Source organism: Petaurus breviceps, unplaced genomic scaffold, assembly GCF_028583685.1.
Source record: "Petaurus breviceps papuanus isolate PSGF00001 unplaced genomic scaffold, PetGlider_PUasm1.0 128, whole genome shotgun sequence".
NCBI classification, from domain to species: Eukaryota; Metazoa; Chordata; class Mammalia; order Diprotodontia; family Petauridae; genus Petaurus; species Petaurus breviceps.
The window spans coordinates 6,999,594-7,022,887 of NW_027185664.1; the positions used below are offsets into that span (position 1 = coordinate 6,999,594).

General features: G+C 37.0%; 1 protein-coding gene across 3 annotated transcripts in view; it reads right to left on the reverse strand.

The window, feature by feature from the left end:
• The window catches only part of LOC138171962 (WD repeat-containing protein 7), a 492,039-nt gene that overhangs the window by 76,599 nt on the left and 392,146 nt on the right, over positions 1–23,294 (reverse strand). For all 3 annotated transcript variants that reach the window (XM_069101570.1, XM_069101552.1, XM_069101560.1), the window contains one exon: positions 7,524–7,623. In XM_069101570.1, coding sequence (XP_068957671.1) covers positions 7,524–7,623 — 100 coding nt within the window. The remainder of the gene's footprint in view (positions 1–7,523; positions 7,624–23,294) is intronic.

Below are 23,294 nucleotides of genomic sequence, written 5' to 3' on the forward strand. Positions count from 1 at the left end.
GAAGCATACAATTTGTTCTCTCTCTTTTTTGTTTTGATTTTTCTTTCTCTTGGTTCATTCTACTGGCTATAATTCTTCTTTACAACATGACTAATGTAAAAATATGTTTAATATGAATGTATATGTAGAGCCTGTATCAGACTGCACATCATCTTTGGGGAGGGGGAAGGGAGAGAGGGGGAGAAAATTTAAAACTCAAAATTTTGTGGAACTGAGTATCGTAAACTAATAAATAAATTTAAAAAATAAAAAGCACTTGATTTCTTCTTATGCATTATACTTTAGTTCAGGGGTGGGGAACCTGTGTCCTTAAAGACACATGTGGCCCTCTAGGTCCTCAAGTGTGGTCCTTTGAATTCAAACCTCACAGAACAAATCCCATTAATAAAATGATTTGTTCAATAAAACTTGGATTCAGTCAGAAGGCCATACTTGAGGACCTAGAGGGTCACATGTGGCCTTGAAGCCACAGGTTCCCCACCCTTATTTTAGGTGACATAAGAATTACTCATCATTTTGGGATAACTTTGGGGGACTGAAGAAAAGCTCTGGCTGTAGGTCTCTAGTAGTTGGGAAGATCATGAATCAGAAATAGACTCCCAGGAGAAAGGAAAGGAGGCCTTCAGCCTAAGACTTGGAACCCAAAATAATTTACTATATTTTGCTTAAGAAAATACATTAAAAATTAAAAATATGAGCTTTTCTCACAATGCTACTAACTTTGGATAGATGGTTAGCTAATAGCCTGAGAAAAATCTATCAATGCAGCCACTGGTTATTACACAAAATTAATTTTTAAAATATTGGAAAATCGGCAAGATAAGCTATTTTAGCAAGCATGCCAAACCAGAGGCAAATCTCAGCAGTGGGAAGATTTTTACTGTAGATTTCTTTCCAATCTTTATCCCACCCCAAGCTCTAAATATTTAAGACCATTAACTAGGCTGACTGTCCACACCTCTGGTTTTCCACACATACTTAAGAATGACAAAGAAGAAAAAAACTTTCACAGATTTTGGAAGCCCTGTGCTCTTCAAGGACAAAGACAAATCCTGTAAACATCCTAAAGGAATAGGAGAAAAATGAAGTGAGGGGAGTAGGAGCCAAAACCAAAGGCTGGGAAGTAGGATTTGGCTTTTCTTATTGTACCTTCCGCCAACGCATCTAAAAAGAAGGAAGGAGAAAAGGGTTGACAAGATCTTTCCCTTAAAACCTGTCAATAATGAAGTTATCTACTTCACCTGGTCCACTGGATTCTTCTTTAAACATCTCAGACTTTGCACTTTAATCATCAACAGCTTGCTTTTTGCAGAGAGGCATCTTTCTCAATTTGTTCCCCTCTCCCCTTTAACCTTAATGCTTCATCACCTCATGGTTTCCACCCCTGTAGAGAAACCCAAGCACCTGCTATTCTTTGTATTCCCTACATTGGATCTCTGTGGCTTAATTAAAAATCAAACCCCTTCTCTGGACTAACTTTTCCCTACCAAATGGTGACCAATTAAATTGCTTAAGAGTTACCTCAAAAACTTATCTTTGTTCAAGAAGTCTTCTCTGATTGACCCAATTCTACCTCTCTCATTCCTAAACATTTTACAATTACACAAATTATTTATTTAAATTATTTCTGGCAGTACAGGGGGACTTTGCACTTAACACAGATGCAAAAACAACATAGAAAATTAAAAAGCAAGGCCAAGCAAAAAAATGATGAGTTGTAAAAAGTGACAGAACTCAAAACAGACTGCCAAAAGGGCTCAAGTCTAGAATGAGTTACGGCAAGCAAAATCAGGACTGAATGCTCCCTTAAAGCTATACTGGTGTACCCTGAATGGTAATTTAGAGGTGTCAGTCAGGGAGGACAGCTACTTATGCCTGTGACTGAAGAATAATATTCTTTTATCAAGTAATGTTGTTCTGTCTAAGGAGGTAGCTTCAAAAGGGTGGAGAGGGTGGAAAGAAATGCTTGTCTAGTCAGCTAGACCACCAAAGTCAACAACAACAATATCAATAATAACTAGCATTTGGGGAGTGCTTTAAGGTTTGCACAGTGCTTTATAACTATTATCTCATTTTATCCTCACAAAAGTCCTAGGAAAGAGATGCTATACCCACACCCAGCCCTCTTGACAGATGAGAAAACTGAGGCAAGCAGTGCCTTGTCCAGTCACCCAGATAGTACATTTTTGAGGTCAAATTCGTATCCCCTGGGCCAATTACTGGTAAAACCTGATCTGGATTAACATCAGTATTCAATGTTACAGAAAAGGAAAGACATTGGAAGGAAATCAAGTTGGGAGGAAGAGCTGGACCTAATCAAAGCTATAAAGGAAATTCATGCTTGGGCTGACCTAATTTTAAAGGTATTATTCAGGGATTAATTCACAAGATATAGCACATAAAAGCAATTTACACTTCTAGAGTTTGTAATGTTTTTCTCACAATAGCTCTGTGAAGCAGGCTAAATATTATTATTTTATAGGTGAAAAAAGTTGAGTTTTAAGGAGAATGGAAGAGAAGTATTAAAAAAAAAAGTGACCAAAAAGCCATCAGTTTCTCCTGAGCAACAGGTGAACTTTGTCATTTTTCGAAAGTCTTTATAAGAATAGTTTATGGATTTAATCAGCATCTTCTTGGGGAAAATTAGAACAAAACAGGTAGACTCACATAAACGATTCTTAACATCAGACCATACATATTTATAGTTACACAACTAAATGAGAGCTGTTGAAAATGGAAGATCTCATTGTGTTTACTGCTTGATTTAAAAAAAAAAGTACTTGATCTGGGAGGATAAAATCATCTTACTTAAAGGCTCTCCTCCAACAAGGTGTTTTCCCTTACACATGTTAGAACCATTCAAGATTCCTTAAGAGATGAAATCAGAGAAATTACTCAGTGATCCTCTGGCTACCATGGGAGAAGTACAAAACAGGGAGATGCTCAAGTGTTATGGAAGATGCATGACACAGTCAGAACAGAAAAGGTCCTCCCTGTGGATAGGGAGATGCTCCAGATACTCATGTTTGCTACTATGGGCAAACAGGTAGTGCAGTGGAGATAGGAACTAGGACTTGGGAAGACCTGCTTCAAACAATCATTGGCTCGCTGACCCATGGCAAGAGAATGAACTTCTCTTGTCCTTCTTTATCTGTAAAACGAGAGGGTCACTCGATGATATTCTGCCACCTCTAAACCAGTGATCTTATGATCTACAGAATGAACAATGTGCTGAATACACCAAAACGTGAAAATACTGCAGGACATCCTCGATGGAAACCAAAGCTGCCTTCAAGGGAAGAGATTATTAACATACATGGAAAAGCAAAGTAGATGAAGAATTCACATTGCTCATATTTTGAAATATAAACTGTATGGGCCTTACATCGAATTAGTTTATCAATGCATACATCTTGGACAGGGTCTATCTACAGACAGACTAAGATAGGGGTGGGGAACCTGTGGCTTTGAAGTCACATAAAGCCCTTTAGGTCCTTGGGTGTGCTATTTTGACTGAGTCCAAGTTTTACAGAACAAATTCTTTTATTAAGGGGATTTGTTCTGTGAAGGTTGGATTCAGTCAAAGGGTCACACTTAAGGACCTACAGGGCCACATGTAGTCTCAAGGATGCAGGTTCCCCACTCCTGGACTAAGACACAGACCTAGAATTGAATACACAGAAACCATTTTCAAAAACCCAAGTTTGCCACCAAAGTCCATACTTTTAACATCAACATTCTCTTGATCTTTCTACATAGCTTTACTTGGATGTCTCATAGCAGGAAAGTAATCCTGGGCTTTTAAAGGCAGTGCCACCAGAGCACAAACTGTCCAGTTTTACAGTGCTAGAAGAGTTCTGAGTATAGACCTGGAAATAGACTGTTTGCCTTCCAAGGACAAACCTGAATAACATCACAAGAAATGAAAGTATCTACATTTTATATGACAGGAAAAGACCAAAAATTAATGTCATCCCCAAAATCAGATATCTTTGTCCAGTCATACAACTGACTTATTGGACCATCAGAATTAATAGAAAGAATAATTATGAGAAAAATATTTGGCATTCAACTGAAACAATTTAATCTTGAACTATTTAAACAAGAAACTAACTGATAAGGAAAAATGAGTAATGGCAGCAGAAATTACACTGGCATCAATTATAATAATTTCATACAAAAGTTACACTGATATAAGTTAAATGGAGACCAAAAGAGTCTAACAATCATCTTAATCAATAGAAACTGGACTTACTTGCCAAACAAAAAGAGATAGTGACCAAAGGAAACACTGGTTTATAATACAAAAGAGTTTGTAAAATCTTATGAAAAAAGAAGATGGATGATTATGAACAGTATTGTTTTACAAAGCAGCGGGTAAAACCAGTTTAAAGAAAGCCTAGAAAGAAATCCAGCTAAGCACAGTCATCCCAAGGGCATTAAAGGATGAAAATGTAAGTAGGATAAGAAAACAGAAGAAATGGACAAGATGTACAAAAATTTATACATGTGCATTGTATGTACACACATGTACACATACACATACAATATTCACAAAGCAGTTAGTAAGTACTCACTAGGCACCAGGTACTGTGCTAAGTATTTTACAAATGTCATTTCATTTTATCCTCACAACAACCCTGGGAAGTAGGTGTTACTATTATCTCCATTTTACAATTGAAGAAACTGAGGTGGACATAGGTTAAATGTCTTCTTCAGGGTCACATAGTTAGTAACTATCTGAGGCCAAATTTGAATTCTAGTCTTACTTCTATCCACTGCACCACTGAGCCATTAGAGTTTATTAAGCATAGGGGTAACATGATCAGATCTGTTCTTTAGGAAGATCACTTGGATAGCTGAATGCAAGATGAACTGGACTGAGCAGAGACCTGTGGCAGGCATTCCCACCAGCAGGCTATTGCAATAGTTCAGGCATGAAGTGCGGATGTAGTATACAAGGGTAGTGGCATGTCAGAGGAGAAAAGGAAGCATATACAAGGTAAAATAGACCAGTCTTGTCAACAGATTCAATACGGAGAGTGAGAGATGGGAGTCAAGAATGATAACTAGGTTGTGGGAGAAAGACACTAACTTCAATTTTAGACAGATTTAGTTGAATGAGAACAAGTTAAGAGGCTCTAACCTTTTTTCTGCTTACAGAATCAGGCACCACCTGAATCCAAGTCCCTGCTGTCTCTCATCAGGACTACTTTAATAAGCTTCTAATGAGATTCCTCAACCTATTTCTCCCTACTCTACTACATCCTTCAAATAACTAGTAAAGTGATTTTCATTAGACATAGTTCTCATTCTTAACATATTCTCACGCAATAAACTCCAACAGCTCCCTATTATTTCTAAGATTAAAAATAAAATCCTTTATTTGGACTTAGAGCTATTTACAATCTGGCCCAGTATTTAAACACATTACTTTTAAATACTTTGCAATATTTAAAGACATTACTCCCTTTTACATACATATTTCATGACCTGTGATCTATGATCCAGCAACACCACCTTACTCGCTATTCCTCATAAATGACACTCAATCTCCTTATCTCCCTGAGCTTGTAAATGCCTGAACTCATGAGTAGGATGCTCTTCCTATCTGCCTTTTACCTATCACAGGTCTGCATTTCTTTAAGACTCAGCTCAGAGCAATAGTTCTTACAGGATGCTTTTTCTGGTTCCCCCAGATCAGGGTTCAATTAATCTTTTCTGAGTCACTGATAGAGCCTATGGACTTCTCAGAACTATATTTTTAAATGACTAAAATAAAATACAAAGGATTGCAAAGGAAGCCAATCATATTGGAATACAATTGTCAAAATATTAAAAAAAAAAAAACCAAGTGCACAGATCCTAAGAGAAGATCTGCCCTAGAGGCTAGTGTTTTCTCCTCTAAGGCTTTTCCCATCTGTGTGTCTAGTACTTGCTGATCTATGTCGATGTTGTCTCTTCCCTTTAGAAGGTTAGCCCTTTGAGGGCTGGTGTCATTTTCGCTTTTCTCTTTGCACTCCCAGGGCATAGAACAGGGTGAGCATATAGTCATCACTTAATAGATGATTAATTCAACCATCTTTCCTTTTCTAGATGTTTAACTAACACTAGAAGTTTAATATCACTAATAACTAATTTTAGGATTCTGCCAAAAATAAAAGTTATTTACTGGTCTACAATTTGTGGATTCCATTCTCTTCCCTTTTTTGAAAACCACTGCTCTTCACCTTATTAATATTGAAAGAATACATAAAAGCTACAGGTTTATAAATCCAACAGGTCCAGTGACTTTTTCAAGTCACTATAGGTTGTACACAAGGATTTGGACCTGAGTTTTCTGACTCCAAATCCAGTACTCTTTTTTTTTTTTGCTTTTTGGAGGGCAACTGGGGTTAAGTAACTTGCCCAAGGTTACACAGCTAGTTTTTTTTGTGTGGGTGTTAAGTGTTGGAGGCTGGAACTGAACTCGGGTCCTCCTGACTCCAGGAGCCAGAGTTTTACTCACTGAAGCACCTGGCCGCCCTCCAGTACTCTTTCTACTACTTAAAATTTCTCTCAGAAAGAGCCTGTATCTTTTACCCCTGGACATTTAAGTATAATTTAAAGGACTTAAGGTGGTTTCATCACGGCAATATATAGTTTACTATAAAGGAACATAATAGTGAAGATTGATGAGTGTTTTCATTTCTTAAGACGAGAAAATTTATGTAAACAAATCCAATAATTCATGATAGCCTAAGCAAATAAGTTTAAAAGGCTCAACCAATTCTCTATTAAATTCATCTTTTAATTATCCTGTGTTCAGGCCTAATTTAGCAAATAATTCAAAATCTCAACTAATTGGGTAACAGTTTTGAATTTCTTTATATTTTCTCTTAAAATTTTTGACAGAGCAAACATATATGTAATACACCGCCATCAGTAATGAGGTAAACGGAAATCTAAGAAAAATGTGAATCAAAATGAAAAACAAACTCATCACTGACACAGGAACAGGTAAGGTTAATTTTCATTCAGGCAGAATAATAGATATCAAGTTCTAATTTCAAAATTCAAAGCAGATTGCAATATATCTAGCTAAAAAGTCTATTACTTAGTTCTCCTAAGAACATATCTTGGTTAGCATTTGAAAAGTTACTTTTGTGAAGTCATATTTTTACCAAAATTTAGCATTATAAATTGTTTTTACAGAGGAACTTGGCAAAATAAGTAACACAACTGAATCCTGCATAATGCCAGATATTTTTTTTTTAAAGTAAGGGTTATTGCAGGGTAGTTCATGAGCAGTAACACCTTACTTTGGGTTCCTATTATTAACCCATCTATGGCAGCCCTTCAGTTCCAGTGAATGAAGACAGTAGGGCTCTATACTCTTGAAGTCCTTCATTAAACTATTGATCCTTTTAGCATTATCCATAATGTTCCAGCAACTCAGCATGTCAACTGGGGCAGTGCTAGGTTCTTTTTGCTTTCAATAACTTCCACACTTTATGGAGAGGAAGTCACAATGATTTATTTACCTGACATTTTCCAGTCCGGATGTCGTACAGGGCCACTGAACCATGGCGAGCTCCAACTGCTATTCTGTGATTCCGTTCATAATAGCTGACCATGTAGAACCTGAATTGAACATTATAACAAGAAACAGGTGAGACTTGTACTAAATGTGGGGAGGAATATTAAAACATTTCAGTGATCAATTCTAATGATGATTTAAAAAATAAACACATGAATTCATTGCAATTACAATGCTTTAGTAACTTTTTGAATCAACTGAAATCTAACAAAACATTGATAATGAATTCAATTTTGGCTTTTTGACAATAATTTGAAAAATGTGGGATTTTAAACAGGTTGTTTTGAAACAAATCTCATAATTATGAATATATTTGAATAATGACAAATAAAAACAGGTGAGATACCAGGTTATTAAATGAGAGGTCATTGTCTTTTTATAGTAAATAATGATATCCACATATCTTAATTTGATCATGGATAGAAAGACTATTAAATTTTGAATTTAATAGTCTTTAAAGACTAAAAAAGTCTCTGATTCCATTATGATATTATAAAACAAAAATATTTTTATTGGACAGAATAATGAGAATAAAGCTGATCCAATTGGTCATCATTGCCACATTTTTAAAAAAATCAAACTGTAATAAAACAATATTTCATATCTAATTTGAGTTAAGGAATCATGTAACTGTAGATAATAGGCAGGCATAATTTTTATCCTCTCAGACATGTGTAGAAAACCCTGGATAGGCCAGAAATGATGTAGAATACCACAGCCACTGGCTTTCTTCCAGTGCCCTATAAGGACTTCAACAGAAGACTTTGTAAGACAAGGAAGACATAGTGCCTCCCTCTTGGTCAAAAATAGTCGTCTACCACTGAGTCAGGCTCCAACTCACTACTAGGCTAGCCTAGAACAGAAAGTTTAATTCTGGCTAGTTCTTCTAGTCCAGTCAGCTGGTCAGTTAATTGTTGGGCACCTGAATAACTTTTACAACTCTTGTATATATGTACAGATTGTAGCCCTGTATCTTGTAAGTAAATAATGTTTGTTTAAGTAATGATTGCACTTGGGATTGTACACAGAGTTATGAATGCTCAGATACTGGGCACTTTTAATGGTAGAAAGACAAGAAATAGTGAGTACCAGCTTGGGCAATTAGTGAGGAGAGGTCCCCTGGCCTAGGCATGAGTGAAATTTGAGTTCCTGCAATGGCAGGTTTCTTGGTGTGTGTGTGTGTGTTTTTTTTTTTTTCCCATAGGTTTGAATCAGATAATTTAAGTCGACTTTTAAAATCTATCAACCTAAATAAAAAGTTTTAATTTACAAAATTTTCCCATTTTCCTCATATTTACCATGTCATAACAATAAATGACACAACTAATGCCTTTGACAATAAAATGAAGAAATATGGTATTACTGGTCTGCATCACTTTTAAATCTTATTATATTTATTAACTATTTAGCTTTACATATAAAGAAGCATCTTTGTTACTTTGAGGTGGTTTTATTGTCGAGTCAGACTCGTGTATTTCAGCTTTTGTTTACTCTTCTGCTCTTCCATTTATGCTAATTTCTAAGACTAGACTGAATATTTCTATTCCTTAAACATATGATGGTAGTTTGCGACTAGAGTATGCAAAGAAGGATGATGGTAAGATGCCTGACTAAGGTTTGAGTTCCTATGCCAAATGATTTGCTAATGGGCCATATCCATTCATTGTCTACATCAGATTTGCTTGGTTGGACATGATGGTCCATATGGTATGTTCATGAATGACTTACATCAATGAGGTTACTCTTTTTTTTTTAAGTTCATTCTCCTTTCTTTTTTGATTCTTCCCCCATCAACTATCAATATATTCCACTACTTTAAATTTGAAGGTATTTTTAATATTTTCAAACAAATATAATTTAGAAAAGTTTGATAGTTTTTGGTATATCTTAATGACATCTAGCTAAGTTTGTGACAAAGTATTATTTACCATAATATAACTAGTTGCATTCTATTGTGGTATCTCCAAAAATAAAACTAGCTGTTCTTTTGGAACTTAACATATTCATTTTGTGCATTACACTAAGAGCCCCAGAAAACTAAAGTGACAAGATGCATTTTAAAATTTTTACCTAGACTTTAAAATGAGTGTTAAAGTCATTTTGCAAAACATACTATCAGTTACCTTTAAAAAAACAAATTAGTTAACTGCATTAATGTCGACCCAAACTGAATATAGAATTTTCTTACATTTCAAAAAATATACTCTGGAACCAATCTTATTCTGCTACATTACCTCCAAACACCATTATGTGTGGTAAAAAAAAAAAAAAAGAGAGAGAGAGATCAAATCTATTCTTGGAAGCAAATCTTAGTCTTTATGAAAATTTTTTTTTTTTTACAGATCTATTTTTTCATGTTTTGCAATTGACTGTAAGAGTAATACATGTGTATTTTTGGACAAACTCTTTAAAGAATACTGGATATGAAAGACCTTAAGGCAAAACTTTTGTATTTAAATTTCTAGCAAAATTTTCTACCCCTCTATCTGTTCTGAATTACTTTGTCTATTGCATGGTTTGTTACTACAGTTTAACCTATGATGGGGTGTATAACTATGATGTCTATTCATAATTGTCTGGTTGCTAATAAGGTTATTCATATCAACTAGGTATCTGCTTCCAACTGAATGTGGAAAAAGGAACAGGAGAAATGACACGAAGAAGGAATTGTAAAGCAGGTCAGAGACTGAGGAAAGGGAAATTTGGGAGAACCTGAAAAAACGACCAAGGGTGAAGGAGCAGACAGATAAAAAGGAGGAAGATTAAACAGCACTCTACATGGAGGCCAAGCCCTGGGTGTGAATCTAGCTCTGCTACTTACTGCCTGTGTGATCATGCGTAAACCATTTCCCCTCTCTGGGCCTCAGTTTCCTCATCTATAAAGGGAAGAGGTTGGACTAAAAGGCCTGTGAGTTTTCTTCCAGTTCTAAATCTATGATTCTATGATCTGATAAAGGAAAAAAAATCAGGAGAAATGAAAGGACCAGAGAAGATGCAGGAAGAGGATAAGGACTTGTGCTAAAAGTGGAATATTATAAGGGAAGAACAGGATCCCTCATAAAGATCCCATGGCATCATAAAGTAAGAAGCTAGTCAAAGGGGGTCAGCTGTGACGGTAAAGACATGAAGAGCTGCTAGAGAGGCTGTCAAAGTATTAACAGGGAACTAAAAAGTGAGAGGAACAATGCCTTCACCAAACATTTATTAAGCATTCACTAGGGCAAGCGCTGAGAATATAAAGGAAAAACGAAAACAGAGCTGAGTGTTGAAGGAAGCCAGGAAAACAAAGGTGGTGGTGAGGGACAGAGCGTCACAGACATAAGGGAGAACCAGTGCAAAGGCATTGGCAGGGAGATGGAGTGACATGTCTGAGGAACTGCAAGAAGGCCAGGGCAGCTATCCTGTAATCTGTATCCATGGAGGAAAATAAGATATACGAAGACTGGCAAGGTAGGAAAGTACCAAACTACTACTGAGTTTGAAATGCCAAGGAGTTTATGTTTGATCCTGAAGGTAGTTTGGAGTCACTGGAGAAGGTTATTTTTTCATATGAGACAAGGAAGGAGACAGCAGGGGGAAGCATCTGAGGGATGTGAGATGAAGATGAGGAAATAGGAAGAAGCTCTTCCTGAATGGTCTCATTTTTTTAAGTCTGGGTTCCTAGATGAGAGAGTGGGAGCATAGAGGGAAGGATGAAAAGGTGGTGAGAGATTTGAGGAAAGACTAACAATTAGAGAAATGGAAAAGGATTGCCTTGCTACAGTGAAGGGTCAGTTAAGATTACTTAACATCAACCTGTAATGGACTCAGCAGAGTATTGTGATTTTCTCCAATTTCATTCAGCAGCATGTAAGAGCAAAAAGGAAGGAGATAGTGAGAGTAATCCAAGGTTGAGGCTTGGAAGGTCAAGATCTTTGGCAGGATAAGATGGTAAAGGACTTGAGAAAAAAGCATAGTATAGAGTTCATCAAGGGGTGAAGTCAGGAAACGAAAGAGAATGTAGCCAGTGTAGGGATGATAACTTAGGAAAGAAGTGAGGGGTGGGGGAACTGGAAGTCATGATGAGGAAGAACAGTATTAAGGGATGCAAGGCAGAGGGAGAAGTGGAATGACAACAGATTATGATCAGAATATAGCACCAGCCCTGGAGTCAGGAGGACCTGAGTTCAAATGTGGCCCCATACACTTAACACTTACTAGTCATGTGACCTTGGGCAAGTCACTTAACCCCAATTGCCCTGCCTTCCTCCCTCCAAAAAGCAAAAAAAAAAAAAAAAAAAAAGGTATTTCAGAGTTCATAAACATGAAATTGGAATACTTGTGGATGATGGCAAGATCAAGGGGATGACCATCTCTGTCACCTCTGTAGTTGAGGGGAATTAGAAGAGTAGGTCATAGGAAATGAGTTAGCTGAGGAATTATGATTATTAGAATGTTTAAAGTAGTATAGATATGTATGCTGAGTCCTTACATTTTGAGCACAGGAGTAACAGAGAAGAGGAAGACTCTGCATCAGGCACTAAACTTGTTGACAAAGGAGAACACTATCCAGGAGGTTGGCAGAAAACTGGCACCAGAATCTTGACTGGATAATAAATATGGATTGAATGACCTCAAAGGAGGAGATTAACTGATTGATGGTGGTAGAGGAAAAGCCTTGAAGTAGAAAAGGTATTCCAACTCCCTCATTATAACCAATGAGTTGAGCTATGAGTCAAAGTGCAATCTGTGCCAGAAAGTTAAAAAAAATTGTTAAGACCAGAAGGAAATGTCCTTAACTCAAACATTTATTGAGTACTTGTTATATACAGAATTCTCTTTAATGGGGCCACAAGAGGAGTAGCAGTCTGGTGACTGGGGTAAGGGCTCAGAATGGTCAAAAGCCTTCCCACAAGTTAGTTAGCTGTGAAGTATCAGAGCAGAGATACTTATTATACCATTGGTAATCTGTCTCCTAACTGCAAATGAGTGAGTTTTCTACTCTATCACATAGACTTTGGGTGATATGAAAGCATGGACACATCCTTTAGAGATCAGAATATTAACTGTACTAAAAGATTCACTGTTCTTGAAAAAAAAAATACTTTGCACAATGAAAAATCATAATTGAGAAAGTAATTAAAGGGGGTAAGAACCACCAAAAAAGGAAGGCAGAGATGACCATACTGGGTATTTGTCCCCATTTCCCTATTACAAATGTATTTTACATTCAGTCAAACAACTGCAGATTTACTAGAAGCTATTTATAACAGTCCTACTAGCCAGACTACTTTAGCATGAAACTGACAGTTTTATAATGGAATATGATCATATCATATCATTTGATCATATCTTTACAAAATAGGAAAATTTATCTCAGTTGAAATGCAAAAAGGCTAATACAATTAAAATTACTAAATATGTGAAATGAAAAGATGATTATGTTGTATATACTAAATTATATACTAGAAAAACTAGTATAGAATTGACACAAATACTCTCTACATGTTCACTTTACAAAAATTTTACCAGTCAAGATACTTTAACATTTAACATCATAACTAAAAAAACATAACAAAACAAAACAAAACCTGAGACATTATAATTCATTATCAAGCACTAAAATGAATCACCAGGGGGAGGGTCTGGAATCTCTCACCTTAAAGTCTTTAAAAACAAACAAAAGAAATTATAAGCTTTTATAAAATATGGCATGTCTCATTAAAAGAGCATGGGGGGGAGGGAGAGGAAGGAAGGAAGTAGGGAGAGAGAGAGAGAAAGAGAGAAAGGGAGGGAGGGAGAGTGGGAGAGAGACAGAGAGAGAGAAAGAGAGAGAGAAAGAGACAGAGAGAGAATGCATGTGCATTTATTAAGTGCTTACTATATGCTAGCCATGGTGCTAAGACCTGAGGACATAAATGTAAACAAAGAAGACTGCCCTCTAGGAGTTCATACTCTAAATAAGAGAAGGGAATAGGTAAAGCATAAAGGAAGGGTAGGGTAGGGGACAACTGCAGAGACATGGTCTAGGGATGGCATGTAAGTAGTGTGAGGAGAATCCAACTTCCTCAGACACAGTGCATGGATCCAAAGGGGGTGGGAATGGGTAGGAGAAGGAACAAAAGTAATGAAGATAAAGCCGGGCTATAATGTAGGCAGCACAGTGTGAAGACAGCTTAGTGGGGGGGTGGGGAGGGATGTCATCTGACCTCTCTTCAGTCTCAGTTGCCTCACCTGACAAGTGGCATTTCGCAAAATTATCAGCTACCTCATATACAAGTAAAATGTTTTATAAATCTAAAAACCTTTATAAATTTTAATGAATGTTATTATTTTTGTCGCCATCTAAAGGTGGTTGGGCTGTTTTTCTTTAAAAGTAGTATGATAAATAAGAATTAAAAGTTAGCTTTAGATGCATTAATTTTTAAAGTAAAGCTTAGCAGTTATCAAATGCAAAACTCAAGCACCAGTACCTCTTTGCAGTGTGGTGGTGACCCTGTGTTTCTAAAAGATATGCCAGGGGAATGGAAGCTCAACAGATTCTATCTAAGCCTAGAACACTTTCAAGTGTGTGCATACACATATACACATTGTATCTGCTCTGGTTGGCCACTGGGTGGTTAATTCTAACTCATATCTCGTTTAATTAATTAATTAATTAATTCGCTTATGCTAGCAATGGATTGTTTAGCAGACAGCAGATCTTGGTATAAAAAGATCATTTTCAAGGTCTTAGGGAATGGTGACACAGTAGAAAACCCACTGAGGGAGCACTTGTACTTAGAAAGCTAGTGCTATGCCCATAGTAGCTTTTCAATAAATACTCATCAAAATGAATATTATATAACATTTAATGCTGTTAATTTCCTTTTTAGCACATTGTGACAGATGCTCTTACAAAGAACAGGAGTTGCTGCCAGCTTGCTATAATGTCCAATGGAAACAATTTACTGTTTCTAGGTGGAAACCCAAGCCAGTAAAAGTGTGATACACCTAGATCATAACAAAAGGTACTTCATGAAGAATTCCTGAGTAGGTATGCATGTAAGAACACACATCACCAAGTTAAACTGGTTTTGATAGGTAACATATTATTAATACTGTAAATGTCACACCTGAACAGTGCAAAAAAGCTCACTATCTAAGTCATATTTCTGAAATAATTAAGCAGGCAATTATAATTTAAACAATTTCTTATTATGTGAGTTTTAGGGGAAACTGCCAAAGGAGAAATGATATCTATCCTTTGGTAAAACTACTACCCTTTAGCAAAACTATTACCCCCTTTATTCCTTACAGTTTAAAAGAAAATGTTCTTCCTGTTAAACAGTGAAATGGGTTACTAGAGGAAGCTGTGGATTTTTTTACCTTGAGGTCTTTAATAATGAATGATAGTAATTTGTTGAGGTAATTTTTAGGTGGAGGAGGATGGGTAATATCATTCTGGGGAATCTAGATGGCCTTGTGACTCCATGAGTAACATACATAATTATTTAATATCAAAATCATTCTCTCATAAATGGTAACATTAATTTAAGATTTCACAAGTTGAGGTGGATAACTGTTTTAAATCCCATTAGTGTTACCATTCTCTACCGAATAAGAACAAACCACAGGTTTGGATAAGATTTTTTAAAAAATGAGATCACACTGTTATTTTAAAGTAGACAGCATTCATTTCCTTACTGGATTTTAAGTGCCCATTTAGGTGAACAGAGCTGATTCAGCTTTTTGCTTGAAAAGCAGAATCAATCAGTCTGTCTACTTAATAACAAAGTTATAGAAAACATAAACTGTCCCTGAAAAATATACATTTAACTACCGCATAAGTTGTTTATATGCTTCTCTATTCTTTCGCATTTTCAGTTCAAAAGCATAAATATTTCTTTAGTTTTGATTTTTTTCTACCATATCTTCATGTTGCATTTCCAAGAAACTTCTAATCATGTATTTTTCATTATTCCTTTCAGCTGAGTTACACTAATATTTTAATGGAAACATCTGCTAATGTGCATTAAACTTTCTTGAGAGTGCACATGTGAATAATGATGAGCGTTTTACTGTAAAGCATATACTATATATGTAAAAAATACAGTGAGTCATTTTTTTAAGCCACCAATAGCAGAGGTCAGCTAAAAGACAATGTGCACAAAACAGCTAAACTGCATGAGGACATTTTAAATTCCAATGGCAATATGACTTCTGAAAATCCAGGTGATTTATCCTTTCCAAATCTTGGCAGATTAAATAAATCTATTCTCTGGGTAATGGCTTATTATTGTTCACAGAATAGAGAGCAGCCAAAAAATAAATGCTTACATTGTAGCACACACTTCATTGTCATATTCTTTATTCAACTCACACACGAGGAATGCTAAGTACTCTACAAATAGGGGTCTTTGAGGACAAGATGAAGATGTAACATGGTTTATGTTCCCTTAGTTAGATAAATGTTTTGCTGTAGTTTAATTATTAACATTTAGCCATTGGTATCACTTTATATAATTTGAAGATATCTCTAACACATAAATGTGGGATATTTAGATACATTTTCCAGTAATTGAAGATTTAAAATTGGGCCACTGTTGAAGTATAGATTCCAGACCAGTGCCTACAATAACTCTCACTGTATATATTTATCTTCTTGATTTCTGAGAAAACATTTTGTATTCTGACATTGAAAGTCTGTATCTTTTAATTGCTATAAAAAACAACTAAGTGCTAGGGCTGCTCTCTCCAAGGGCCGTTACATGTTACTGTAATACATATCCAGGTAACGAGCTAGTATGTGATTGAATTCCCTAAACGTTAAAATGCTCTTGCAGCCATAAAATACATTAGAGTAAACTTAAGAGCCAAACAATGTAAGATATTGTCAGTAAAAAGAATGTATTTCTGTTTTTTTCAAGTGTTTCACAATGAACTGAAATCATGTATAAGAGATACAACAATGAAAAATAATTCACCAGAATAATAAATTTACTCTTATTTTTAAAAAAAATTTAGCTCTAAACTTAGCTATAAATTTGTCTTTATGTAAGAAAGATTTCTCTACCATCTTTTCAACAAAGACCATAGTAATGCCATGAAAAAGTTTATGAACCTTTTATGAATGTGGAATAGTTCTCTTATGTTTTCAATTTCATAAATTTATAAAACTGAAAGAAAACTCGGAGATCATTTAGTCCAATCCTCTCAATGAATAGCTAATGAAATACTGGGATCAGGAAACTCTTAAAACCATCTAAACATATTAACTAGTTACCATTATGAGCAATTTTTTCCTGAACAGATATTGCAGATGAATAACGAACTGCTTCCAGAATTTAATAGGAAGAGAAAAGTAGGATGGCTTACATTCGGCAAACTGAGAATTGTATTTAATGACCTCAAACTTCTCAAAAAAAATAAATAAAGAGGCACTGTAGTACAGTGGACAGCAAGAAATACGAAGTCAAAGGATTCAAAATATACCTGAGACACTTAATTCTACGCCTTGAGGCAAGTCATAACTCTGAGAAGTTTACAGCTTCCTCAGTGATGAGAATGGCCTAGAAGACTCCCAAATCCTTTTTACTTTTAAACGTATGATCTAAAGCTGTGAAAACACAGACTGCTATGTATTCAAAGAATTAAAGATACAGGATACTGTAGAGATAGATGCATGGTGGGTGAGTAGGCTATAGCATATCACCAATGAAGAATTATGCAGGAGAGGTAGTATAGAATATATTATTAGGGATGTATAACTGGAAGAGAAGGAACCCTGGGATTACTGATGGATAGCCTACATGCTCCAATGGTACCCACACAATGACAGGAGACTGATCGCAAGCACCCTAAATGGATCCTATGGATGATATTCAGAAGAACGTGAAGGACAGACATTATGTGGTATAAAGGTACAGATCCAGCAAATGTTTAAAGCAAATACTTACTTTGTGTGAAATGACCATTTTAGGGGGGCAGCTAGGTGGCGAAGTGAGTAAAAGCGCTGGCCCTGGAGTTGGGAGGACCCGAGTTTGGTTCCAGCCTCAGACACTTAACACAAAAAACTAGCTGTGTAACCTTGGGCAAGTTACTTAACCCCAACTGCCCTCCAAAAGGCAAAAAAAAAAAGACTATTTTAACTGAATACATAATAGGAATTGCTGTTAAGTCATGTAAGAACCACCCATTAACAAACACTTCTAATATGATTAAACAAGAATCTACTGTATTCTATTATAATCCAGGCAGTAGTTTTTAAACTGGTACATGATACTATTATGAGGCACTTGTCACATGTCTCATGAAATTGGGATATACTATATCTATGACAGTGACTGGCATAGTGGTAGAGAACTGGATCTGGAGTCAGGAAGACCAAAGTTCAAATTCAGTCTCATGAACTTACTAGTTGTGTGACCCTGGGCAAGTCACTTAACCTCTATCTGTATCAGTTTTCTCCTCTATAAAATGGGGATAACAATAACACCTACCTCCCAAGGTTGTTGTGAGGATCAAATGAGATAATAATATTTGTGAAATACTCTAGCAATCTTTAAGGTGCTATATAAATGCTAGTTATTAATTAGTAGCAGTGATGGGGTACCTGGGGTCTAGTTCAATTTGTGAAACCAACTTGTAAAACCAGTCTGTTCAATTGTAACTGCAATTTGTCCTTTCCCACCCTCGAGCTCTGCCCCTTCTCCCTATCCCACACTCCACCTAGGCAACACCCTGTGACCCCTTTTGTTCTTACTTAATCTCTTCATTTCTTCTGGGCCTGGCCCACACCCTCCTTTGTCCTTGCCTTTTGTCTCCTTCGACCTGGCCCAAATCTTATCTAAACTCTCTATTCACATGTTCCTTGGTCAGCTCTGACCTTTGTCTATGCACTGAGGCCCCTCCCTTCTGGTCAGCCCCGACAATGGCAGCCCTACCCTTTAAAGGTAAAAGTGTGTACCCCTCTCACTTGCAGGTCCCCTAAAGGACTCTTGCCCGCTTCTCATGCAAGCGTAACAATAAACTTCTACAACTCTCCCTCCAATTAAGCCTGAGACCTTGAATTCTTTCCAGACGATATTGCAGGTTTTCTGGTCTTGAATAAGATCAGAATTCCTGCTGAACCTATTGGGATCCCCTCCCCCATCAGCAGTAACCCTAAAATGATTTGATTCAACCATGTCTTGTTCTTGGTAAACTTGCATTTTATCCTGGTGGTACTTAACAATGTCAAATATAGAGAGAGACCCAGAAGTATTGGGGAAAAGGCCAATGGATACGGTTGTTTGGGAAAAGCAATTTCAGTGGTTTTAAGGTATGAAAGTATCAAGTGCAGACAACTTTTCCTAGAAGTCTGGCAGTAAAGGATAAGCAAATAAGATTACTCGAGGAGTAGCAAGGTCAAAAAACTTTTTTGGATAATTTTTTTTTAGGATAAAGAAATGCTAATTTGTTTATAAGAAGAAGGAAAGAATCTGGTAGAGAAGGAGAAATAGAAGATTTTTATGGGAAGAAGAAAAAGGGATGGGACTTGAAGATACAAGCAAAGTCATTAATCCCTGGAAGAAAATAAAAATACTCTGAAACCTCTTCTGAAATAATAAAAGGAGGAGGAAGAGATCAGTGAAAAGGAGAGAACTGGACAAAATGAGGCTAGAAAAGTCATTTTTTAAATAGATTAAACTTACTGTATGTAATTACAGAGGAAGCAAACTAAGACTGATGAGCAGAAGTTATATGAAGCCTGATCTGAACTCATAAGGAAGATTCCCTAATCACCAGTTTATCTGGATATAAAAGGAGCTGCCACAATAAGCAGACAGCCCATGATCACTGGATGTATACAATTAGAACCTGGATGATCACTTATCAGTAATGTTCTATAATCGGATTCAGCTTCAGGTAGGACAAACTGACCTCTAGGGTGGGGTTCAGTTCCAAGACTCTACGATGAGTTGAAGGAAGCTCTGAATTCTGTGGGAGATCCTGTAATGCCAAGCAAAGGCAACTTCCTAAGGTTCAAAATACCAGCATAGCTGCTCTCCATTTTATTCAGTGAAAAATTAAGAACAGAGAAAACCAAAATATAGCATCATTCAAAATACAGCATTCACCAAGTATAATTCAATAATCTCCAAGTACTACTCTACTCCTGGACATTATAATTCATTTAGTCAATCCTAAAGACCCTCTTCTAAGTACTACTACATCCCTAGGCTGTACATTCATTTAGTCAACCACAAAGCCCCTCTTCTCAAATGGAGATTAGTTTCCAATCATAAGTAAAATACATTAATTTGGTCCTTCACAGAGTACAAAAAAAGTCAAAAGTTTCCCACCCCTGGATCACAACTGAATAGGCCATCTACCCCAGAGTTACAACAAGCTAAAGCACATCATTTAATACCCAAAGAGAGGTCTTTTCTTCATCTTGACCCGAGGCAAGTTCTCAGCAATCTTTGTTCCTGGGGAGACAAAGCTTAGCAAGGCCACAAGATACATTGCCAGTGTCTTCATTAATTCATTCTCTGTCTGCAGAACAGTCCTAGGACCCCTGTAATGGGCATGTAAATTTTGAAGATCTTCCCTGCCCCTAGGCTAAAGTGCACCTGGAGCCTGGGGTGGGGAGGCTTGTTTTTCAGTAGATACTTCTTGATTGGCCAGTGGGTCAATAAGGTTGTTACATTATCTGAGCCAGGAGAAGGGTATATAAACCCTGATTTGAGGCTTTGTTTTGGGGCTCAGTTTGAGAAGTGTTCTGTGATTTGATGAAACTCTGGGCTAGCCGTTGTCCAGAGCCCCCCGGCTTTGAAACCCAGATGTTGTTTGGTATGGATGTAATGGTTGCACAGTTTGGAAAGCTGTGTACTTGATCAGTTTCTGTCTTGATAATTCTGTTTGTATATTCTGAAGTTTGGGGTGCGGACCTTTTTCCCCTGAACGAGGTAAACGATACATACCGTGTTTCCCCGATAATAAGACACTGTCTTATTAATTTTTTGGACAGAAAAACACCAGAGGGCTTATTTTCAGGGGAGGGCTTATTTTAATGAACACTGACAGCAATTTTAATAAACAGGTAAATGTGAACAAAAAAATGTACCTTTATTCAATAAGCAAATCACTGGGGAAGAACAGGATGATGCGCTCACTGCTGCAGCTCTGATTGAATGCAGCTTGGAGCGCGGCATGCGTTTCACCCGGGGGGGGGGGGGGATACAGAGGGTAGGGTAATGTAGCGTGTAGTGCAGGGGATCACCTTCACTACAGTAGCAATCTCAATAGGGCTTATTTTCGGGGGCGGGCTTATTTTAGAGGAATCTTACACAGTAAGGGGAGGGCTTATTTTTGGGATAGGTCTTATTATCGGGGAAACACGGTATCTGACTGATTAAAGTAAGCTTGTTAACCCATTTTGAGTTGCTTTCCTTTACCAAAGCAGATCCAAGAACCTGTGGTGGCAGCAAACCCTGAGGACCCTTGGGGTGCTTGCTGCTACAACCTCTGAAAACATTAGCAAAACTCTCTTCCAGGATTTCTGTAAACATACAACAAGAAAATCCTTCTTCAGGGCTTCTGAACCAACAGCAAGGTTCCAGGACCTCTGCAACAACAGCACTGTCTTTCACCAGTGAACAAATCTGGCAAAACAACATCAAAACAGACAGACAAAGTACCAGCATAACAGCCATGTCTCCTCAGTACTTGGCAGCTCTCGATGGCAGCTCTGAAAGTCCTGGGCAATTCAAACTGGCTCTCAGCAATCCTCTCAGTCTCTCTCTGCCTCCAAGATGCTGCTTCCAAAAAGTTCTTCTGCTTCTCTCTTTGCTGGTGTCTCTCTAAATTCACGTCACCAGCTCCTTCCAGTTCAGCCCTCTCTTTTCACATCAACAAGTCCATCCCACAAGTGGGATTCACAAGCTTTTTTAACACAATCAATCCAAAAACCAAGCCAATACAGGGGGATCTTTAAATTCCATTACTATTACAGATCCCTAACCTAGGGCATGGACTGTGTCACTTTTGCCTTTGGTTTTGTCAGTGCCAAGCAGAATGCCTGAACATAGTAGGTATTTAAAAAACATTTGTTGATAGAGTAATTAAAAGTTTTTGGTTTTATAAACTTTATTAAAAAAAATTCAAGAATGTTCTTGGTTATAGAACACTAAATAAAATATATAATCATAATTTTGGCAAAGTTTGTTTCCCTAATTGTAGCCTCAATATACCATCTGAGATAATTCATTGAACCACAAATTCCTTTGGAAATTTTCAATAAGTCAAATATTCACTGAAATTTTTTTCCCCCTTTTCCCACTCCAACATACATACACACACACATACATACATACACACGCACAGATACATACACACACAGTGATAATAATTGGTAGTTTTTAGAAACCATATTTCCATGAAATACTCTCTGCTTAGAGAGCAAAATGGAGGACTTGTCACTCTCCCTCCCCTCCTCCCTCCCCTTCCCCGGGCAAATTCAGAGAATTCCTTAAGTGCAAAATATATTCCCCAAATCAAAGATGAAAAAGACACAAGTACCTTTTTTGGTCTGGGTACAGAATTTCTGGGGGAGATTTTAATGTGGCTGGATGGGGGAGATAAGAGCTCCAACAGCAACGTTTCCAAGGAAGAATACAAAGGAAAGAATGTAAGCTACAGTAAGGGGCAGTCTGGTATGTCCCTCTGGTGCTAGATCAGTGAATTCTGTCTATAACGGCAGTAACCAAAATCAGGTCAGAAGAAGACTTTAATTGGCTCCATCAGATTGCCTGAAGTGTATGATAGGTTTCCCAGAGGATGACTATGAGAGATGTAGGTGGATGTACCAAGTTAGGGGGTCTCCCTCTGTTCTTCCTTGTGTTCTTTTATCTCGAGAGAACCATTACTCACAGACTCACAAAACATTTAAGAGTTAGACTATAAAGATCATTTACTCTACCATGTTCATTTTGCTGACATGGAAATAGGTCTCCTTTTTTCTTTGCTCAAGAAGAGAAATGACTTGCTTAGGGTCATACAGCAGTATAAAAGCTAAAAGACTCAAGTTGTATAAGTTCTTCCCACTACACCATGGTTTCTCCTTGACTCAGTTGCTGTGAGCATCTCAATGGGAACAGAATCACACTGATACTGGTGATTTGGTATGCAGCTCCTACATCAGAATGGCACATGAGACTCATTACATCAGGCCAACAAGGTTTTGCTTTACTTTGGTTTATTAACACCTAGAAACAGGTCTTTAGTTTCCTCTGTAGAATCAGAAGGATGAACTAAATGATATCCAATATCCTTTATTTATAGCTCTAAGTTTCCACCACTTCTCTAGGCTTCTATAAAAATGATTCAATGAGCAAGCTGTTTATTCTTGCTCTTGCATAAAATAAAAGAAATGGAGATGGAAAACACCTCATGGGTCATCTAGGTCAATTTCTTCATTTTACAGAAGAAACTACTGAGGACCAAAAAGGTTATATTTGTTCCAGGATGATATTGAAAGAATAGGAATAAGTGGTATGGATACTGGGGGGAAATAATAGTAACATTAAGGAACCTTATTCATTGGCATGATGTTGAGAGCTATGAAAACTATACAATAAATTAGCAGATAATGTCCCCACCCTTCATCTATGTAGTAAAGGAGATGATACATACACACACACACACACACACACACACACACATAATGATTTAGCAATACATTCAGGCCACATTTAGAAAGTAGGGAGGTAGT